This window comes from Tamandua tetradactyla, chromosome 1 (genome assembly GCF_023851605.1).
Source record: "Tamandua tetradactyla isolate mTamTet1 chromosome 1, mTamTet1.pri, whole genome shotgun sequence".
NCBI lineage: Eukaryota > Metazoa > Chordata > Mammalia > Pilosa > Myrmecophagidae > Tamandua > Tamandua tetradactyla.
The window spans coordinates 231,360,897-231,381,671 of NC_135327.1; the positions used below are offsets into that span (position 1 = coordinate 231,360,897).

Sequence of the window (20,775 nt, forward strand, 5' to 3'; positions counted from 1 at the left end):
GGCTGAAGAAACAGTGAAAAAGTTTCTCTCCTTCCTTAAAAGCTTTCAGGTGACTGGGTTAGTTTGCTATGAGCCACGCCTTAGCTGATTGCAGATGTGATCAGCCGCAGATGCAGTCAACTGACTGATGATGTAATACACCAGCCTTCCGCTTTATCAACCAGCCATAAAATGTCCTTGCAGCAATGGTCAGGCCAGCGCTCGCCTGACCAGACAGCTGGGCGCATCACCTGGGCAAGTCTAGCCATCACAATATATTTATGAGGAAATAAAGGACTTAGGAATATATGGAGAAAATTGCAATATGGTAATTTTTGAAGGAAAGTGGTGTTATTAATAATAAGAGCGACTGCAAACTTCTCTTTCAAGCTTCGCCCACTCCAGGAGCACCCTTCCACTCGTTTCAGCCCAGTGACGTGATGCTCAGCTTACAGGTGAGGAGACAGAAGCACGGGGAGGCGAAGCAACCAGTCAAGGCTCACTTATCTAGCAAGAAAATGCGTGTCCTGAGCCGCCCGCGATGACGCTATGTGGCCTCAGTGCCTGAAACCAGCAGCTGGCGAGGCCGCGGCAGCTGCCCGTGGAAAGGAGATTTAAAGAGGCCCGGGCTCCCGAGGCCAGGCGTGGGGCGGCGTTTCAGAGACCAGACCAGCTTTGAGTTTCGTATTATAAATCTTACCCTTCACTGCATCTTTAATAATGGCAGGAAATTATTATTGATTTATACCATTGACTCTGTTAGAGAGAGAACATGGCATCCATCATTGTGGAGAATTTAGCAAAAAGGTCACTTTAAGATGAAATCTAAAATATGATACAATTATGCTCTAATAGAAAACCCAAAGAAAGTAGCTCAACTGGAAATCAGTGGCCAGTACTTGGAAAAAGGACCGTTGTTAGATATTCAGACTGAGAGCAGCAGTTGGGGGGGGGGAGGAATCCTACATCAAATGAACACACGTGTGTAAAAAGTGCGGCACCCAAAGGGGAGGCCAGGCTAAAGCAGGTCGGCAAGGACGCTGCGAACTATTTGACTTCTATTCCACCGAGAGAAACGCCCAGGAAATGGAAGGAATGTTGGAATGTGTTTGCTTTGCTGTTCATGACAGCACGCACAGCAGGCGTCCCCCTTTCCCAGCAGGGCAAATGAAAGTCCTACCCAAGGAGGGGCGAAGGGCTCCTGTGCAACCTCGGTGAGAATGAGCTGCAACAACGCAGCGCCAGAGAAAATGCGGGGCACTTTGTGGCGGTGCAGCAGCTGGCTCAGAAAGAACCGCCTGGATCCAGCACGCAGGGCTGGGGGCTGGGGGGGGCTGGGGGTCAGGGACTGGGGGGGGGGCACTGGGGGCTGGGGACCGGGGGCTGGGAGGCTGGGGGGCGGGGATTGGGGACTGGGGGCTGGGAGGCTGGGGGCCGGGGATTGGGGATTGGGGATTGGGGGCTGGGGACTGGGGGCTGGGGGCTGGGGGCTGGGGACTGGGGGCTGAGGGCTGGGAGGCTGGGGGCCAGGGATTGGGGATTGGGGGCTGGGGACTGGGGGCTGAGGGCTGGGGGCTGAGGGCTGGGGGCTGGGGGCTGAGGGCTGAGGGCTGGGGGCTGGGGGCTGAGGGCTGGGGGCTGGGGGCTGGGAGGCTGGGGGCCGGGGATTGGGGATTGGGGGCTGGGGACTGGGGGCTGGGGGCTGGGGGCTGGGGGCTGGGGGGGGCGCTGGGGGCTGGGGACCGGGGGTTGGGAGGCTGGGGGCCGGGGATTGGGGGCTGGGGGCTGGGGACTGGGGGCTGGGGGCCGGGGATTGGGGATTGGGGGCTGGGGACTGGGGGCTGGGGACTGGGGGCTGGGGACTGGGGGCTGAGGGCTGGGGACTGGGGGCTGGGGACTGGGGGCTGGGGGCCGAGGGCTGGGGACTGAGGGCTGGGGGCTGGGGGCCGAGGGCTGGGGGCTGGGGGCCGGGGACTGGGGGCTGGGGGCCGGGGACTGGGGGCACATGGAGCTCGGTCGCCTCTCTGCCTTCCAGAACTCCTGGGACCGGTTTCTGCTGTGCAATGAGTCCCCCGCTCAGCCCCAGGCGGCCAGCAGGACAAGGTCACCCACCTGTGACCAGCTTCAATATAAAGTGCAAACCCTGGCCTGTTTCCAAAAAGATACACTTGAAACATTTCGATATTTCCAAGTAGATAAGATCTTTTCCACGTATGTTGGTAGAAGAATGAACTAGAAATACACCTGGCAAAATTCTTCCTGTATATTCTCATACTTTAAAAAATACACTTAGAAAACTCACGTTAAAACCAGCACAATAGTAGTTCGCTTTTATTTTCCAGAGGAGGTGAAGAGACAGAGTGGGGGGGCAAGGGGAAAAGCTCCACCTCTATGCTAAGCATCAGGAAAATTAACCTCGGCTGGTTTTGAGGAGCAACAGTGCGCGGGTATTTGCTTCTCTGCACCTTCCACGTGTTTGAAAGTTATTATGAAATAAATATTTTAGTTTAGGCAGCGGCGCCCTCTGACCTTCCCAGGGTGGACGCAACAGGGCACAAGCTTAGCAGGCTCCAGGGTCACGCCCCTCCCTGCGAGGCCAAGGCTGACCCCCGGGTGAGGCTGACCCCAGGTGAGGCTGACCCCAGATGAGTTTGACCCCGGAGGAGGCTGACCGCAGGTGAGGCTGACCCCGGGTGAGGCTGACCCCAGGTGAAGCTGACCCCGGAGGAGGCTGACCCCGGGTGAGGCTGACCCCAGATGAGTTTGACCCCGGGTGAGGCTGACCCCAGGGGAGGCTGACCCCGGGTGAGGCTGACCCCAGGTGAGGCTGACCCCAGGTGAGGCTGACCCCAGGTGAAGCTGACCCCGGAGGAGGCTGACCCCGGGTGAGGCTGACCCCCGGGTGAGGCTGACCCCAGGTGAGGCTGACCCCAGGTGAAGCTGACCCCGGAGGAGGCTGACCCCGGGTGAGGCTGACCCCCGGGTGAGGCTCACCCCGGGTGAGGCTGACCCCGGGTGAGGCTGACCCCAGGGCGAGGCTGATCCCTGAATGAGGCTGACCCCGGGTGAGGCTGACCCCGGGTGAGGCTGACCCTGGGTGAGGCTGACCGCAGGTGAGGCTGACCCCGGGTGAGGCTGACCCCAGAGGAGGCTGACCCCAGGTGAGGGTGACCCCAGGTGAGGCTGACCCCGAGTGAGGCTGACCCCAGGGGAGGCTGACCCCGGGTGAGGCTGACCCCAGGGGAGGCTGACCCCAGGGCGAGGCTGATCCCTGAATGAGGCTGACCCCAGGGCGAGGCTGATCCCTGAATGAGGCTGACCCCAGGTGAGGCTGACCCCAGAGGACACTGACCCCAGGTGAGGCTGACCCCAGGTGAGGCTGACCGCAGGTGAGAGTGACCCCGGGTGAGGCTGACCCCCGGGTGAGGCTGACCCCAGGTGAGGCTGACCCCTGGGCGAAGCTGACCCCAGGTGTGGCTGACCCCAGGTGAGGCTGACCCCTGGGTGAGGCTGACCCCCAGGCGAGACTGACCCCAGGTGAGGTTGACCTCTGGTGAGGCTGACCCCAGGTGAGGCTGACCAGTGCTAACTGGGAGCCCCCAGCTTGGTGCTGAGTCTTGGGGCTGGGGGAGGGAGAGAGGGCATCGCCAAGCAGGCTGGCTGGAAAGGATCTCAGGTCTGCTACTGCCACCTCACAAAATCCTATAAACAACAACTGGTCAGTCTACACTGTACAGAAAAAAAAGCAGTCTCTGCTTGTACTGCCCACAAAGCAAGACAAACAACAAAAACAAAACAGAAAGCTGGAGCTCAGCAGGAGCGGCGGTCGGAGTGGCCCCCTGCCCAGGAAGGGATGTCAGTCCTCCTTCCCGGGGCACTGACTCCACTGAGGGCCTCTGCTCTCTCCGCAGGTCAGTGACCATAAGCCACAGGGTCACACTGGCCAGCCCCCGTATCACAATAGCACACTGATTTCCACACTTCCACATGGCATCCATGTAGGGGCCGGGACCGAGGCATCCTGTGCCGTCACCCATCCTGTGCCGTCACCCATCCCAGGCTGTCACCCTTCCCATGTCATCATCCATCCCAGGCTGTCACCCTTCCCATGTCATCATCCATCCCAGGTTGTCAGCCTTCCCATGTCGTCACCCGTCCTGTGCCATCACCTGTCCTGTGCCATCACCCATCCTGTGCTGTCACCCACCCCAGGCTTTCATCTGTCCTGTGTGGCATGGACTGGCCACCTGAATTCCACAGCTGGCCTTCCGGTCAGTCTTCCCTTGAGCAGCTCCTGGGCTGTGCCCACCAGCCATGGGCATGGGTCGGGTGGTGACAGTGATAAAGAACCAGGAGTGGCAGGGTGGCCTGGAGATCTTTGCTGGGCTCGGGATCCACTGACGGCTGCACCCGGTGTCCTGGCCCAGGACAGTCCTTGCCGAGGTGAAGGACGCCAGCCCCGTGAGGTCCACAGGCTCCAGCATAGGTGGCGCAGTGGCCCATCTGGGTGGCCCGTCCTCCCCAGTGCTCTGGGTGCTCTCTGCGTGTCTGCGCGTCCAGTCCCTACGGTAGCCCTGGCGAGGCTGCACCCGCAGAGCTGACACCCTTAGCCTTTGCTGGCCCCACCCACCCCCGAGGCTGGCCTGGTGGCAGGCGGCCTGCACCTGCCCTCTGCTCAGGGCCGTCGGTCAGAGGGGCCCGGCGTCGGGTTCCCCCAGGAGAGCCCTGGTGACCTGGGTGAATCCTTTACTGAGGTGAAGGCTCCTAAAGGTCTTGTCTCCAAGGCGTTTGCCCCTGAGTGATTTCTACACTTATCTCCGTCAGGGCAGAGGTTGGGTCCAGAGGAAGGCCTCAGTTAGCAGGGGTCCTAAAAGCCTGTTGGGAATTGAATGGTGCACCCCACGAGACACCCACCCCCGATCCCGACCCAATCCCTACAGTGTGAACCCCCCTGTGCATTCCCTCTGGGTGTGCTGAGCTGAGCCGCAGTGTGCACCGTGCACAGGGGCCTGGGGAGACCCACCTCGGTGTGGCCCACTGGGGCCAGGGGGGCACGACCCTAGGGCTGGTACCCCACCAGGAGGAAATGAAGGAGGAGGCCGGAGGTCATAGAGACACAGGAGGAAGCCGGAGGTCAGAGAAGACACAGGGGGAGGCCAGAGGTCAGAGAGACACAGAAGAAGCCAGAGGTCCACAGAAACCAGGCGAGCAGACACAAGCAGAGGGGCGGCCATGGACATAGGCAGGGGACAGAACAAGGAGCCTCAGGGATTGCGCTGCCAGCCCCAGACCCTGGAACATGGGAGAAGCCAGACACTGTCCATGCCTTGACTTTAGAATTCTGGCCTCCGAACCTGTGAGCCAGTAAATGCCTGGGGTCAAGCCAGCGAGTGGGGGGGTTCTTGTGAGGGCAGCCAGGCAAACTAAGGCCAGCCCCACTCATGCCCCCCACCCCATTTCCCAGAAGCACAGAAAGTTTAAGCAACTCCCCAGGCATCCTAAGCTGGGGTGACCCCAAGCTCCAGAGCCTGCTCACAGCCTGCCCCCCAGCTGCACTTGCCGTCACGGCCCCATGCCCGGCAGTCCTGCAGTGAGCCGCTGTGGAATCTGGGGTCAGCACTGCTACCTGCTCAGCCCCTGTCTCGGGAGCCGGTGTTTCCCCGAGGTCACTCCCCAATCCAGGGTCTAAACCTCCCCAGACCTCATCCAGGGCTGAGCCAGGTAAGAGGGTGGACGGTATGATACCTGCCAGGTAAGCTGGGGCCCTTGTGTCAGCACCAACCAGTGCACAGAAGGTTGGAGTGTCCTCGGTCCTAAGGGCAGCAGAAAATGTGAAACGCCAGTGCAGCACCAGTCTGATTTCCTCAGGACCTCATACGTCCCACTGCCCTCACTTAAAGAAGACGCATCTTCCCGTTAGAGCACTCTTCTCTCCCCAGCCTGTTCAATTCTCATCTCCACACACAACTGCTAAACACAGTCAGAATAGCCTCTACTCATCCAACGGTGAATGCTTGGTTTGCTAGCTTCGGATATATTTATGGGGTATGTGTGTTATTTTATTGCCTGAAAATATCAGCACCCATAGGCTTCTTCTGCTGGATTGTATGAATTCCCCTCGTGCTTACCTGAAACAGCAGTGCCGATTCACCAGGCTTTGCATGGAGAGGAATTTTTGCTTGGCCCCACTGAGGTTCGGAGGCTCCAATGAGTTGTCCTTGCTTTTGCCACTTTCCATCCAGTGACGTTCTTGTAAAAACTGAGAGAGATGAATGCTGAGACAAACGATACCAGAACCACACCTGTTGGAAAACATATCTGAATGATACGAATATTCCATTTACTTGTCTCTAGTAGTTTTTCCGTCATTTGAAATATCCCAAACCACCTTGGTGTCTCCCGTGATCTTCTAATTTCTCCTTCTTCCATGTGTGCAGCTCCAGAAGATGCTAAGTTCTTCCTTGGCCAGTCTTTACATTGCCCCTAAGAAAAGGCACAAGGAAGCTACCCCAACTGGTATTTTAAAATGCACCATCATTGAGCTTTTATCCTGTTACATGAATAGGTATTAATATATATATATGTAAGTTGCCCATTTATTTCACTGTTGGAGCCAATTTCAGTGGAAATGAAATTTGCGAAAATTTAAAAAGACATACTTTAAAAAAAGTCTTCAGTTCAAAATAGCAAGTGTTCCGTGTTCCCATTTGATACACACTGTTTTTCAATGTCTATTTAATTGCCATCACCTGATAAAATTGTGTCTTTGATTGGCCATTTCATTTTTTAATCTATCACCAAGCTCACTTAAACACAAACCCTGACAGTAAGTGAGAAAGTTAAAGCCAAATGGAGGTGTTTAAATTCAGTGGAAAAGGAGGTCTCATATTCCCCAACCACAGTTAAGGTTTAAATCCCAGAGTAAATGTCACCATGTTCCAAACTTGCAAATATGCAAATCAGTGCTTTAAACTTAGTCGTATAAGGGATGAGTGTGTCCACCCCAGAATTCCCACCTGTCGACTGTCACTCACCACCTCACCTGGACGAGCTTGCTTTAACAGTGGACTAAGAGGAAAGACCATGTTCAATAGGATGAGAACTGAGAACTTATATTTAATTTACCATTTTAGCAGAATTTGCATTTTAGAGACATTAAAGATTCCTTTAGCTTATTACAGACCAAGGAACTTCGCATAGTCTTTCCAAGTTTAATATTACTGAGGCTGAAATCATGGAACAGAAACTTGTCAATCCAGCTATAATTTCAAAGAGGCTCTTGCTGAGTGTGAGAACCCCGCGGCTCTCATCGCCCAGAGCCCTAGACGAGCACTAAGTCAGGGACTCAAAGGCTCGGCCATGTGAGAGACAGACCCCTCAGCGCTCATGACAGCAGCTGTGGCCTACCAGGAACTCCAGGAAAACAAGGAAGGAACGAGTAAACTCCTAGTGTCATGGCTAAGGACATGCCTAAAATACTCACACACCCACGTAATAAGCCATTGCCCTCGTGGGTTATATGGCTAAGAGTCACAATTATGATTTTGTCTGAATATTCTTTTCCCAAACCAGTTAACTAGTTTAGACTTTTCAATGGATGTATTCAATCACATTTTATTATATATATATATATATACATATATATATGTCAAATATGTGTATATCAAAAATGTATTCAATGAACACAATCCATTTATTTCACTTAAATGGCCCACCTGCATGTGTTTTGGTCATTACGTCATTGGAGAGGGGCCAGCTCAACCTTTCCACTATCGCTTCCTCGAGAATCCTCCAGGTATGAGTTAAACACAACTCAGAGGGAACAAAGCATGGCTGCGTCATCCCATGCCCCATTCCATGCTTACTTTTATCCTAACTGGCCTGTGACAGTCACCCCTCCCTTACTCTGGGGGATACCATAAGACACAGCCTCGGGAGGGAGCTGCTGGGGGCCCCTCTCGGCGCACAGGACCCTGACTTGCGGTCAGCACCCTCTGAACCCTCCAGACTGTCGGGGAGGGGCTGGGAGCAGCGCTGAGAACACGAGCAGAGGCTGCGTTTTGAACCCGAGGGAGACTATTTATACCCTTATCACTGTGAGCACTATAGGGAGAAGTCTCTGAGGCATTGTTTTGATTTTGCTGTTTTCCTCTTCCTTCTGTGACTCTGAACCACATCATGACCGATTTCCCACTTTGCACAGGCCGCTGGGAGAGCTGAGACTCAGATGACTGCCAGCCCTAAGCAACTGCACTTTGGGACCCAACTCATTCCTCACTTCATCTATCTCTGCCCTGATTTTCTCACTCACTTTTTGAATTGTATGAACTGTAGTTTTATTTAAGGGATATTAAAATAATTGCAGAACAAGTTGGGGAATTAAAAAAAATAAAATAATAGAAAAGCACACAAACGAACACTGAAAATCAGAAGTTCATAATATCAATCTTCCTATACTTAATTACAGAGTCCTAAAGTAAGTGATTACTGCTTTTGTACAGCAACCCAAATATGAGAACTCAGAAAATATTAATGCCTACATTAATCTCCTTCATGTTTGATATTTCCGAGTTTATCAAAAGCAGTAAATGTATTTAAACCCCACTGTAAAAAGGTAGCTTCTGGCCCCCAGATGTCCTGTTCTCCCCTCCTCCTGACTATTCCAAGGAAAAAGGCCAAGTTTCCACTAATGGCTGGAGGGGCTTTTGAAACTTTTAAATTCAAGGCCACAGCTTTGCGCAATGATGAGCTGCCAGAACGCTTGGGCATGTTGGTCCCATGTGCTGGCTATTCATAACGTACTGAGCAATTCATGCAAAATGACCTGAAAAGTGCATTCTTGGGAAAAGGAAACTCTAAAGAAGCTCAGTTCCTTTAAACTCATTTCAAAAGATATTCTTAACTGTGTGAATAGGATATGATGCTGCAGGGGATGGGAAATCATGCAGATTCATAAAATGAAGGCTTTTGTCACATCGAAGTGCCTGACTTATCTCTCTGCTTCACTTGACCATTTCGTAATTAAGATTGTTTCTTGCTTCGTGAAAATAGCTATTATCAATATGTTCCAATTAGGATGATCAGCTGGATTTTCTGATAACCCAGGAAGATAAGAAGTTAGTTGTCGTTTATTCTCTATCTGTATTACAAAAGTAGCACATATGACCATAAGTGTATCAAAGCGTAAAGTTATATTCTTAGAAAACTCCCTCGCGCAGGAACATGTATATGTCAGGCTGTAAAGAGCCTTCTCTAATGGTCTGCTCCTCCTTCCTAGGCTGGAAAGTTGTCTGAAGGAGCCCAACGATCACTCACTCTCTCCTGCAGCTCAAAAATCCTGATGATCAAGCAGACGCAGGTAGAAGCAAAACGTTCTCCTGGCAGTCTGCACTCTCGGATTTCCAAAACCACGCACATTGCTAACTCAGCACCCTACCTTCTCAGGGGCAGAGCCGTGGTTCTCGGCAATAAACTGTGTCTCAACTGTTCGTACAGCACTTTGCCAAGGCTCCGTCTGTTCAACTGCCCACAGCAGAGCTCCAAGTTTTAGTGAAAACAGAAGAAAATGTCCTCAGGGGGAATCAACGATAACCTGAGACCCAGTGTCTACAAGTTAGTGGTTAGCAGCATATAACATGGGGAATGAGGATCAGCTTTGAAAAGAAAAAGAAATTCTCAGTGTGTCACAGGAATTTCTAATTAGTTCCTAATGTTTATTTTTAAATTTCTATAAAACAGGCAGAGTTCGCACATTCTATTCCTTTGCATCTATCTGGTGTCCTTTATATATAAGAATAGCGATCTCATCACTTCAGTATATGGCCAGGAAGTAAACCTCAGCAAGATGGTCCAAGTACTTTTAAAGAGCAAATAAATGCTTCTAGAGTTCTCAAAAGGTTGTAACTGCATCTGTATTACTCCCGGATATGTTTGTGCTACTTTCGTAAAAGTTACATCTGTATCTACACATCCGTATTATCTGTAGTTTATCATCCATCTCTCTATTGTCTCTTTATCATCCATATCTATAGCATCTATATAACTAGATCTATTTATCTGTCCTTCTAGCTACTGCATCAAATCTAATTAAATTCAAGGGGAAGCGGTGAGGGGTGGCGGGCAGTTGGGTGAGGTGGAAGTGGAGAACAGAGTCGTTTCTGTCCCAGCCATAGAGAAATGGGAAGGAAACACCGAGAAATTAAAACTAGGGCAGACAGTCCATGAAGAGCTGTGAGGTCTCCTGCTCAGAGCCCACTGAGCCAGGACTCGAACGTGGCCTCTCAACGACATGCCATCTCATCAGGAATGGCCAGCCCTCCATTTACAGGTGCTGCATTTAGACCTGGCAGTATTGGTCTCTACATTATTTTCTGATAACTAAAGAAAAAATAGCTGAAATTATAGGGGTTTGGAGCCTATCAGAACTCTTAAAACACCTGCAAACAAGGAAAGGAACCGAAACGACTAATTTAGGAGTTACTTTATGGAAAGTAAAGGAATTATGTGTGGCGAGGACCTACTGTGCGCCAAGTCCTTTGCCAGGTGTGCTATTTAATCTCCTGCAGTCCTCACAACCACGTGAAGGAAGCTTCCCACACCTATGCTTCCAGGGCAAAGATTGAGCCTCAAAGAGAGCACATAACTCATCACTAACATACTCAGAAGCTGGCACAGCTGGGCCTGGAACTGGCTGCCCGACACCACGTCCCTCAGCCGGCCTTCCCCTACAGTGCCAGGGGAGTGGGCTGCATGTCTCCGGCTCGCTATGCACTTATCCAGCTCCAGAAGGACTCATTGAAAAGTTACATTTCAGTGAATATGATGGCATTTTCTTTATATATTTATCTGTATTATTCCTTTCAGCTGTCTTTCAAAAAGCTCTTATTTAACAGATTTTTTTCACTCAATTAACATTGTTGATCGAAATGACAAGCAACTTCAGCTTGACAAGCAATCCTCAGCATTAGATTATTGAAACAATTACGTAAAAGAATATAAAAATGATGCAAAGACTCTTTAGCAAGCTCCAAAAAAATGGTGCATCTTATACGCTGCAAATGGCTTTTGGGGAAGACGTGTCATTTTGTGTTGAAATAGCTCCCATAAATGTTTCAATTCATCAAGGAAATTGTAATAAAATGTGGCAGGCATTTGCCAGCAGAAGTGGGAGCTCAGAATCATCGGTTACCTGGCATGGGGTGGAGGTGGTGAGCAATCTCGTAAGGGTCGGACCTCCAAGGCTGGCCACCCGAGGAGGCTGATGTGCCCGAAAATAAATGAATGATCCTGAGAAAACAAATGTGAAGCCATATGAGTACAAGCGCTACTGCTGTAAAATTAACAGTGCTTTGCATTAGCCCCTTATCTTTGGAGGCATTCAACTGTCAATCAGAAAAAGAAAATGACATTTTTATTTGCCATTAAACTCTGCAGATAACCAAAAGCATATTCACATGTGTAACATTAAACATCTGAAAAAAAATCTCATGATTAAAAGTAAGCTCTTCATCTAAATTAATTAAATAAATACATTTTTTGGATGAACTCATCATAAATACAGTTTAAAACCAAAATGAAGAGAAGCTTCTAAATTTACAACTAGATATTCAACATGTCCCTATAAAATTCCCATAAAAGCTTTATTTTTAAGCCACTTTACAAAGCACTGAAGGATGCTTGCACGTCTGACATTGCCCTCTGTGCTAGTGGGGGGCAAAGCTTAATTAAAGATCTAATCTCAAGGTTAACAAAATAACTCTTTTCGACGTAAACCCCAGCAGATGTGCTCATGGCAGATGCACAGAGGACAACACCTCTCCGCAGCTCACCAATCACACAGTTTGAGCTGCTCTCAGGGGTACGTGGCTGAATATTGACCACTGACGAGGACAGCTAGGGCAAACAAGGTGATGGTCTGATTCTGTGCTCTGATAGTCACAGAGTGTGGGGCCGTGGGGAAAACCACTGTTCTGACTGAAAACTACCATCACATTCAGAAGGTGATTTTCATAGACGCAGTCAATGCAGACTGCACAGAAAGGAAAAGATTTCTGAATTCAAATGTATGATTTTATAGCTATCACATTTCTAGCCACCCATCCAAGATTACCAATCAGCAGCATCTCTGAGAGGGAGAAACAAAAACCAACAGGCAGTTTATATGGGCTTTAAATCTCAAAACAACTGAGAAAGACAAAGGTAAGAATTCTGATGCCACATGCCAGCTTATTAAATTCTCTGAGTTTCCTCTATAAAAGAAGAGAATAAGAAAAGATTATTTCAAAAAATGATTCCCATGTAAAGTCAAGTTCAACTGAATATTTTTAAAGGCTATTTAAAATTCTAAAATTTGAAAAATATTCAAAGACTTTACTTCACAAGTCATGTAAAACAGTATCACACAATTTTAAATAAGCAGTTCATGAAGTATGGAATAAATAAACATCAAATAAAAATCTAAAGGAAGCAAAAGGCCTGAATACATTGATTACCATAAAATTAACCAGAAAGATGGTGAAAAAATCAACAGGAAAAGGATGACCCAACAGCTGTGTTGTATTTCATTTTTAAAAAGAGAGATTTTCAACATTATTCAAAGTATCTTAGGTCTTAGAAAAATATGGAAACCTGTCTGATTCATTTTATGTGCCAGAGTATCTTTAATTTAATGAAAATACAGGCATAAAAGAAAACCACTGTACAAACCTACATTTGATCATAGACAAAAAAATTCTAATTAAAATATTTTCAAATAAATTTTAAATACTTATCAAAAAAATAATATGTCATGAGCAAGCACAGTTTTTCAGGAATGAAGGTGTCTCTTAATTTAGAGATTATATCAACATTTTCAATTAGATCAACAAATTAATGGGTGAGATCATAGAATCATATTAATAAATATTGAAACATTAGTCAACATTCCTGATAACAACTCTTAATAAAATAATAAAAGGAGACTACCTAAGTAGAGATTAATGACTAAAACCTCCCAAAAAACGACATCCTAAATGGCAAAAACAAAGCTATTTTAATAAAAATAAGGAGCGACATAGGGATTTCTGTCACCATTATTAATTGATATTATTTTAGAGGTCCCATGAAGGCAGACATCTAAGAAATATAACATCTAATGAACAAGGAGAAATTAGAGATAGGGTTCTCGCATTTTGCCAATGAAATCCCAAGAGGTTCTATTTTAAAAATTAGTATTAACAAGAGAATTTTGTAAGGTAAAAGGAACAGAGAAATATGTTTAAAGTTATTTTAATTTACTTTAGTAATAAGATCCTAGAAACAGAAATGGTGAAAAGTACTCCCTCACAATAACAAATATACTACATATTAATAAAGTTAACAAGGATGGGACGGGACCTTTATGAAGAGCATTACGAAACCTCCTGAGGGGCTATAAATCATCCGGCTACACGGACAGAGACACCACCTTTCTAGACTGAAAGATGATATTATGAGTGTATTAGTTAGTGAAAATTAATTTAGAAGTGAAGTACATTTCTAAGAGAATTTTAATAAAATAATTGGAAAATGGATTTAATTTTCTTAAAACATACATGTGCAGGTAAAATATATGGAGTGAATTTGAACTCGGACCCCAGATCAAGGGACTTCTAGGGATATTTCTCTGGATTTCTCTTTTTATAGCTCTTCTCTGAAGAATTTTATGAGTTAAGGTACATCTGGTATTATGGTAAACTGAGAAGTTTGTTCCTGGTTATCCAAACTGTTTATTATAAACTCTCACACACCACACACCTCAGAGAGGCTGTGTGATGCACACAGCATAGAGAAGAAAGAATTTGAGGGTGGCCTCCATGGGTCAGTGGCCACACCCGCCTCAGCCTCGCCTTTAGCAAAGCAGGCACCCCTTCTAGTGGAATGTCTAGAAGTTAAGCCTTACAATAGAAAGCAACCTTTGCAAAGAACATAGATGCAGAATCATAACTGAAAAAAAAATTACCAAACAGAATAAACAAGAAAATAGTAAGTAAAATAAGTAAAACCAACCAAATGAGGTTTGTTTTAGAAATGCAGGGTGGTTCAATATTTGGAAAATTAGTTTGCCTTATAACAAAAAAGAAGATAACATGACAATCATATGATCAGCACAATAGATGCTGATCAAATATTTCCAAATTTTAGCAAACCTTAATTTAAAAATAACTCTTAGCAAATTATGAATAGAAGGAAAAATACTTTCAGGAAACAAGTCATTTAATGTTGACTTTTTGACAGATTTTCCTCTGAGATAATAATAACATATGTTGCAGCTATCACCACTTCTATTCAACATTTTTCTAGAAGTCCTAGCTAGTAGAATAAGACATGAAAACAAAGTAGAATGCTTAAGAATCAGAAAGAAATAATAAATGTGTCATTATATGCTGACAAAATAAACATGTACTTAGAAAAATTTAAAAATGTATATAAATACTTAACTATAATAAATAAAATTAGCAAGGTCACTGGATACATAGTCAATATATAAAAAGTAATTATATTGGGTGCACAGGTGATTCAGAGGTAGAATGCTCACCTTCCATGTGGGAGACTTGGCTTCAATCCCTGGACCATGCACCCCCCAGCCCCCCCCAAAAAGCAATTGTATTTCTATATCAGCAATAAACAAATAAAAGTTTTTAAGATAATACTAACAATAGGTCCAGAAATACCTGAATCCTAGGAAAATATTAGCAAAACATTTTCAGAACTTATAAATTCAAAATTGTAAAATATTAGTTAGAGAAATTAGGGAAGTCAAATTCAGAAATAAAATACATTCATAAGTTGGAACACTCAACAGTAATAAAATTGCTAGTCCTGCCCAATTAAGTATAGTTTCACAATCAAAACTCAGCATAACTGTTTATGTTGGAAATTTAAAAGTTGATTGTAAGGCTCATATGGCAATCTAAAGGCATAGAAGCTCTATAAGAAGAAAGAAGCTGCAAAGTTTACCAAACAGACATCTACACCTATTATAAAGTTATCTTAAAGCAAAACAGCATGGGAAATGTGCAAAGGGCAGACAAACTGACCAAAGGAACAGATCATAAAGTCTAGTAATAGGTCCATTAACAACAATAAAAATCTTGCCAAAATGTCTAATGATCATTATATATTTGGTTATATATTATATATAATGGTCATCCATATTTGTTAGTGGAAGTGGAATCAGAGAAAGTATCTCAATGAATCTCAGAAACTCCCAAGCTGGTAAAAGTAAAAAGAAACTTATATGACTATATAAACTCAAGGCTATTAAAGAAAATTAAACTTATTTGACTATGTAAATATTTTTAAAACTTTTATATCATAAATATGATAGTGATACTCAATAGATAAATTATAGCCTCAGAAAAAATATTAGAGATAAAGATGGAAAAGCAAATCATGGTGACATATAAAACAAATCACACAACAGAAAGATGAGAAAATACATGAATACACAATTCAGAAAGAAGAACAAATTCTAATGGACAATAAACATTTAAAAAAATACTTTCTCAGTGAAATACGAAAATATGAGAATCACTTTATATGCATCAACTAGAAAAAACTGTGTACTATGTACTGCTGGTAGACAAATGGGAAAGAGCACTCCCACATTTGCTCGTAGAAGTGGAAGCGGAAGTACTAAAGTTTTGGAGGAAATAATCTATCAACATTTTCAAAAGTAAAGCACACATTTTGCTGTAAAAAGATAGGAGTCTCACTCCTAGTTGTCCATTTCTTCATAAAATTGAAAGTACCCTCTATAAGAAAATGTTCACAAGAATGGATCTTACTTGTCACAATACAGTATATCCCACAATAGAGGACTGGCTAGATACATTATGGTATATTCAAACCAAAGCTTATTATGTAGAAATTCAACCAAAATGAATCAGGCTTCTGCTTTAAGAGTAGAATTGACATCTTAACTATAGTTAGTCCTCCAATCCATGAACACAGAATGACCTTCCATTTGCTTAAGTCTTCCTTGATTTCTTTTAGCAATTCCTTAATTAAATTATTCCTAAATGTTTGATTCTTTTGGTTGCTCCTGTGAATAGAATATCCTTCTTGATTTCATCTTCAGACTGCTCGTCACTGGTGTAGAGAAGCAGTACTGATCTGGGGGCACAGATCTTGTACCCTGCCACTGTGCTGTGCTCATTTATTAGTTATAGTAGCTTTGCTGTAAATTTTTGGGGATTTTATCAAGTCATCTGCAAATAGTGAGAGTTTTACTTCTTTCTTTCCAATTTGGATACTCTTTATTTCTTTTTCTTATCTAATTGCTCTGGCTAGAACTTCCAGCACAATGTTGAACAACAATGGTGACAGTGGATATCCTTGTGTTGTTCCTGGTCTTAAGGGGAAAGCTTTCAGACTTGCCCCATTTGGCATGATGTTAGCCGTGGGATTTTCATATTTTCCATTTATCATGTTGAGGAAGTTCCCTTCTATTCCTATCTTTTGAAGTGTTTTCAACAAGAAAGGATGTCGAATTTTGTCAAATGCCTTCTCTGCATCAACTGGAATGATCATGTGGTTTTTCTACTTTGATTTGTTGATATGGTGTATTTCATTAGTGGATTTTCTTGTGTTGAACCAGGCTTGCATACCTAAAATAAATACCACTTGGTCATGGTGCATAATTCTTTTAATGTGCTGCTGAATTCAATTTGCAAGTATTTTGTTGAGGATCTTTGCATCTATATTCATTAAAGAGATAGTCTGTAATTTTATTTTCTTGTAGTATCTTTCTGACTTTGGCATTAGGGTTATGTGGCTTCATAGAATGATTTAGGTAGCTTTCCCTCTTCAATTCTTTGAAGAGTTTGAGCAGGACTGGGACTAATTCTTTCTTGAATGTTTGGTAGAATTCATATGTGAAGCCATCTGGTCCTAGACATTTCTTTTTTGGGAACTTCTTGATGACTGATTCAATCACTTTACTTGTGATTGGTTTATTGAGGTCATCTATTTCTTCTTAAGTCAATGTTGGTTGTTCATGCCCTTCTAGGAAGTTGTCCATTTCATCTACATTGTCTAGTTTATTAGCATATAGTTGCTTATAGTATTCTCTCATTAACTCTTTCATTTTTGTGGGGTCAGTGGCTATGTCTCCTCTTCCATTTCTGATTTTATTTATTTGCATCCTCTCTCCTCTTTTATCAACCTAGCTAAGGGTCCATTGATTTTATTGATTTTCACAAAGAACCAACTTCTGGTTTCATTGATTTTCTCAGTTGTTTTCATATTATCAATTTCATTTACTTCTGCTCAAAACTTAGTTATTTCTTTTCTTTTATTTCCTTTGGGATTAATTTGCTGTTCTTTCTCTAGTTCTTCTAATGAAGAGTTCATTATCATATTATTCAAAATCTCTGCTTCCTTATTGATCCTTTGTGTAGATGTTCTATCCATTGATAAGAGTGGGGAATTGAAGTCTCCAACTGTTATGATGCCTGCTTCTCCCTTCAGTGTTGTCAGTGTTGCCTCATGTATTTTGGAGCACTCTGGCTCAGTACATAAACTTTTATGATTGTTTTGTCTTCCTGTTGAAACTATTCCTTTTATTAATACATAGTGTCCTTCTTTGTCTCTTTCAATTGACTTAAATTTGAAGTCTAATTTGTTGGATATTAGTATAGCTACTCCTACTTTTTTCTGATTGCTGTTTGCATAAAATATCTTTTCCCAATTTTTCACTTTCAAACTACTTTTGTCCTCGGGTCTAAAGTGAGTCTCCTGTAGACAGCATATAGATGAGTCTTGTTTTTAAATCCATTCTGCCAATCTTTGTGCTCTGATTGGGGAGTTTAATCCATTAACATTTAATGTTATTTCTCTAAAGGCAGTACTTTCTTCTACCATTTTGTCTTTTGGATTTTATACGTCATATCTATTTTTTGTATTTTTACCTTTACTGATAGCCTTCATTTCTAAACTCTTCTCCAGACCTCTCTTCCCTGCCTTTTCCTATCTGCTGGTAGTGCTCCTTTTAGTATTTCTTGCAGAGCCAGTCTTTTAGTCACAAATTCTCTTAGTACTTGTTTCTTTGAAATATCTTAATCTCCCCCTCATTTTGAAGGACCATTTTGCTGGGTATAGAATTCTTGGTTGGCATTTTTTCTCTTTTAGAATTTTAAAAATATCATACCACTGTCTTCTCACCTTCATGGTTTCATGAGAAATCCACACATAGTCTCAACAAGCTTCTCTTGTATGTGATGGATTGCTTTTCTCTTGCTGCTTTCAAAATTCTCTCTTTGCCTTTGACATTTGACAATTTAACTAGTCAGTGCCTTGGGGAATGTCTATTTGGATCTATTCTGTTTGGGGTACAATGCACTTCTTGGATCTGTAATTTTATGTCTTTCATAAGAGATGAGAGATTTTTCAGTGATTATTTCCTCCATTAGTCTTTCTCTTCCTTTTCCCTTCTCTTCTCCTTCTGGGACCCCCACAACACATACATTTGTGCACTTCATGTTGTCATTCAGTTCCCTGTGACCTGCTCATATTTTTCTATTCTTTTCCCTATATTTTCTTTTGTGTATCAGATTTCAGGCATCCAGTCCTCTAGTTCATTAGTCCTTTTGTGTCCCTCTTCAAATCTGTTATTGTAGGTTTCCATTGTTTTTTTTTTCCATCTTTTCTATTGTGCCTTCCATTCCCATAAGCTCTGTGATTGTTTTTTCAAATTTTCAAGTTCTTCTTTTTGTTCACCCAACATTTTCTTTATATCCTCCCTCAACTAATTGATATGATTTTTGAAGGGATTTTGCATATCTTTTCAAATATCCTGAATTAGTTGTTTGAACTCCTGTATCTCATTTGAAGTGTTGATTTGTTCCTTTGACTGTGCCATATCTTTGATTTTCCTAGTATGACTCATTATTTTTTGCTGGCATCTAGGCATTTGAATTCCTTAATTAGTTTATTCTGGAGGTTGTTTTCAGTCTTTTACCTAGGGTTTTCTTGCTGGATGACTTTGTTCTCTATATGTTCTCTGACATTCAGTTCAACTTATCCTAGACCTCCAGCATAGGTTCAGTTTAACTTATCAGAATTTTTCAGTGCTTGTTTTGTGTTTCTTGCCCTGCCTATTTGGAGCCTTTCTTTTTTTTTCTTGTGGCGAGTCTCCTCAGATATTATAGACCCCAGTCAGATTTTCCCAGACTAGACGGGCCCACATCTCAGTAGGAAAGAGTTGCCAGCATCAATTTTCTGTGAAGGTGAGACCCAGCAGGTTGTCAGACTTTCTTAGGAAGCCATTAGATTCTGTGCTTTTCCTATCCTCCCCAGCATGTGTCACTGGTCTGCCTGTGGCTTCCCATCAGCTTAAAGTAATGTGGTGCCTTTAATTTCAGCAGACTCTCCCTGCCAGTGGTATGGTTCAGACAGATCTGAGTTTGCAAAATGTCTTTGAATGCTTGTGTTTTCCAGTCCCTGGGGCCTGAATTCCTTGAAGGAGGGATTCCACTTGAGTGGAGCCCCATCCCCCTTTTCTCTGGTAAGATACATCCTTTAGGGAATTACCTTTCACCTGACTGCTTACTCTGTCTCTCAGACAATTTTTAGTTCTGCTTTTGCCTTGGACAGTGCTGGAGCCTTAGAGTGCTTCCAGCTCTATCTAATGCATTGTTAAGGAGTAGAAAAAAGCAAAAAAAAAGCCTTTTCAGAGCTAGAACCCTGCTTCTCAGGTTTGTCAATCAGGAGCTTGAGTTGGTATATGGCTCTATATAGCTCCAGCTCTGTGTGCCCCCTTTTCTTGGGGTCTAGCTCTTTTCTAGTATTTTGTGCTGTGCAACTCAAAAAGCCTCTTTTTCTGTCAGCCCCACCCCCTCTCTGCCAGGGCAAAAACTCTTAGTTCCTTTAGTGCTTATTCCTGGTTTAGCTATGCTGGGGACCTGTTTTCATCAGTCAGAATTTGTTAATTAATTCTACAATTGGATCTTGGTTGTGCTAAGCCCTTGCTGCTAGTAAAGTCTGTTTCCTTTCTCCTGGGGAACCAGCCTGCCATGCCTGTGGGGGAGGGGCACTGGCCTCTGTGGCTTGGGGACTCACAGTTCTATGTGGGATTTCATGTGGTCCACCTGATCTATACTGATATACGCTGTGTGTCCAGTCACTGAAGTCCCCAAGCAGTTGTTCTGTCCTGTTCCAGGCTATTTATTAGCTGTTTTGGAGGATGAACTAAATTCCACACCTCACTTTACCACCAGCTTGCCCCTCTCATTGTCAGTGCCATCTTGATCATTGGAAATAAAGTTACCACTACCATTGAATCTAATCAGAGTAGCAAGCCAGTTGCAAAAACCCAGTTTTTAGATTCTGTTTCTCAAGAACCACCCTATTCCTGTTGCCAAAGCTGTATTAGAAGGGTTCTCTATGGAAACAGAACCAACAGAAAAGATCTGTAAATATGAGATCCCATACACGTGTCTCATGCAAATGTGAGGATGCACAATTCCAAATTCCACTGGGTAGGCTGCAAGCTGGCAACTCTGATGAAGGTCTTCAGTGAGTTTCCCAGGACAGGCTGACTGGTTGAAGTGGAGAGAACTATTCTTCTGGATGCTCCTTTAAAGCCTCCAACTGATTAGAATAAATGCCACTCATTGCAGAGGGCACTCCCCTTGGCCTACTGCAGATGTAATCAGCTACAGATACAATCAAGGTGCTGATGATTTAAGTCCCAAAATGTCCACAAAGCAACAGACAGACCAGTGCTTGCTGGACCAGATAACTGGGCACCATCACCTGGCCAAGTTTCCCCATGAC

At 44.3% G+C, this 20,775-nt stretch overlaps 1 protein-coding gene and 1 long non-coding RNA gene across 7 annotated transcripts in view; one reads left to right on the forward strand and one right to left on the reverse strand.

Annotated features, from left to right (window-relative positions):
- MALRD1 (MAM and LDL receptor class A domain containing 1) overlaps positions 1-20,775 on the reverse strand; it is a 752,096-nt gene that overhangs the window by 650,087 nt on the left and 81,234 nt on the right. For all 6 annotated transcript variants that reach the window (XM_077154409.1, XM_077154433.1, XM_077154399.1 and 3 more), the window contains exons 12-13: positions 11,168-11,265; positions 6,108-6,281 (exon numbers count right to left, since the gene is read on the reverse strand). In XM_077154409.1, coding sequence (XP_077010524.1) covers positions 6,108-6,281; positions 11,168-11,265 — 272 coding nt within the window. The remainder of the gene's footprint in view (positions 1-6,107; positions 6,282-11,167; positions 11,266-20,775) is intronic.
- Positions 333-2,135, forward strand: LOC143688380 (uncharacterized). Its single transcript, XR_013177977.1, has 3 exons — positions 333-434; positions 1,142-1,193; positions 2,015-2,135. It is a non-coding gene; the product is annotated as an uncharacterized LOC143688380 (long non-coding RNA).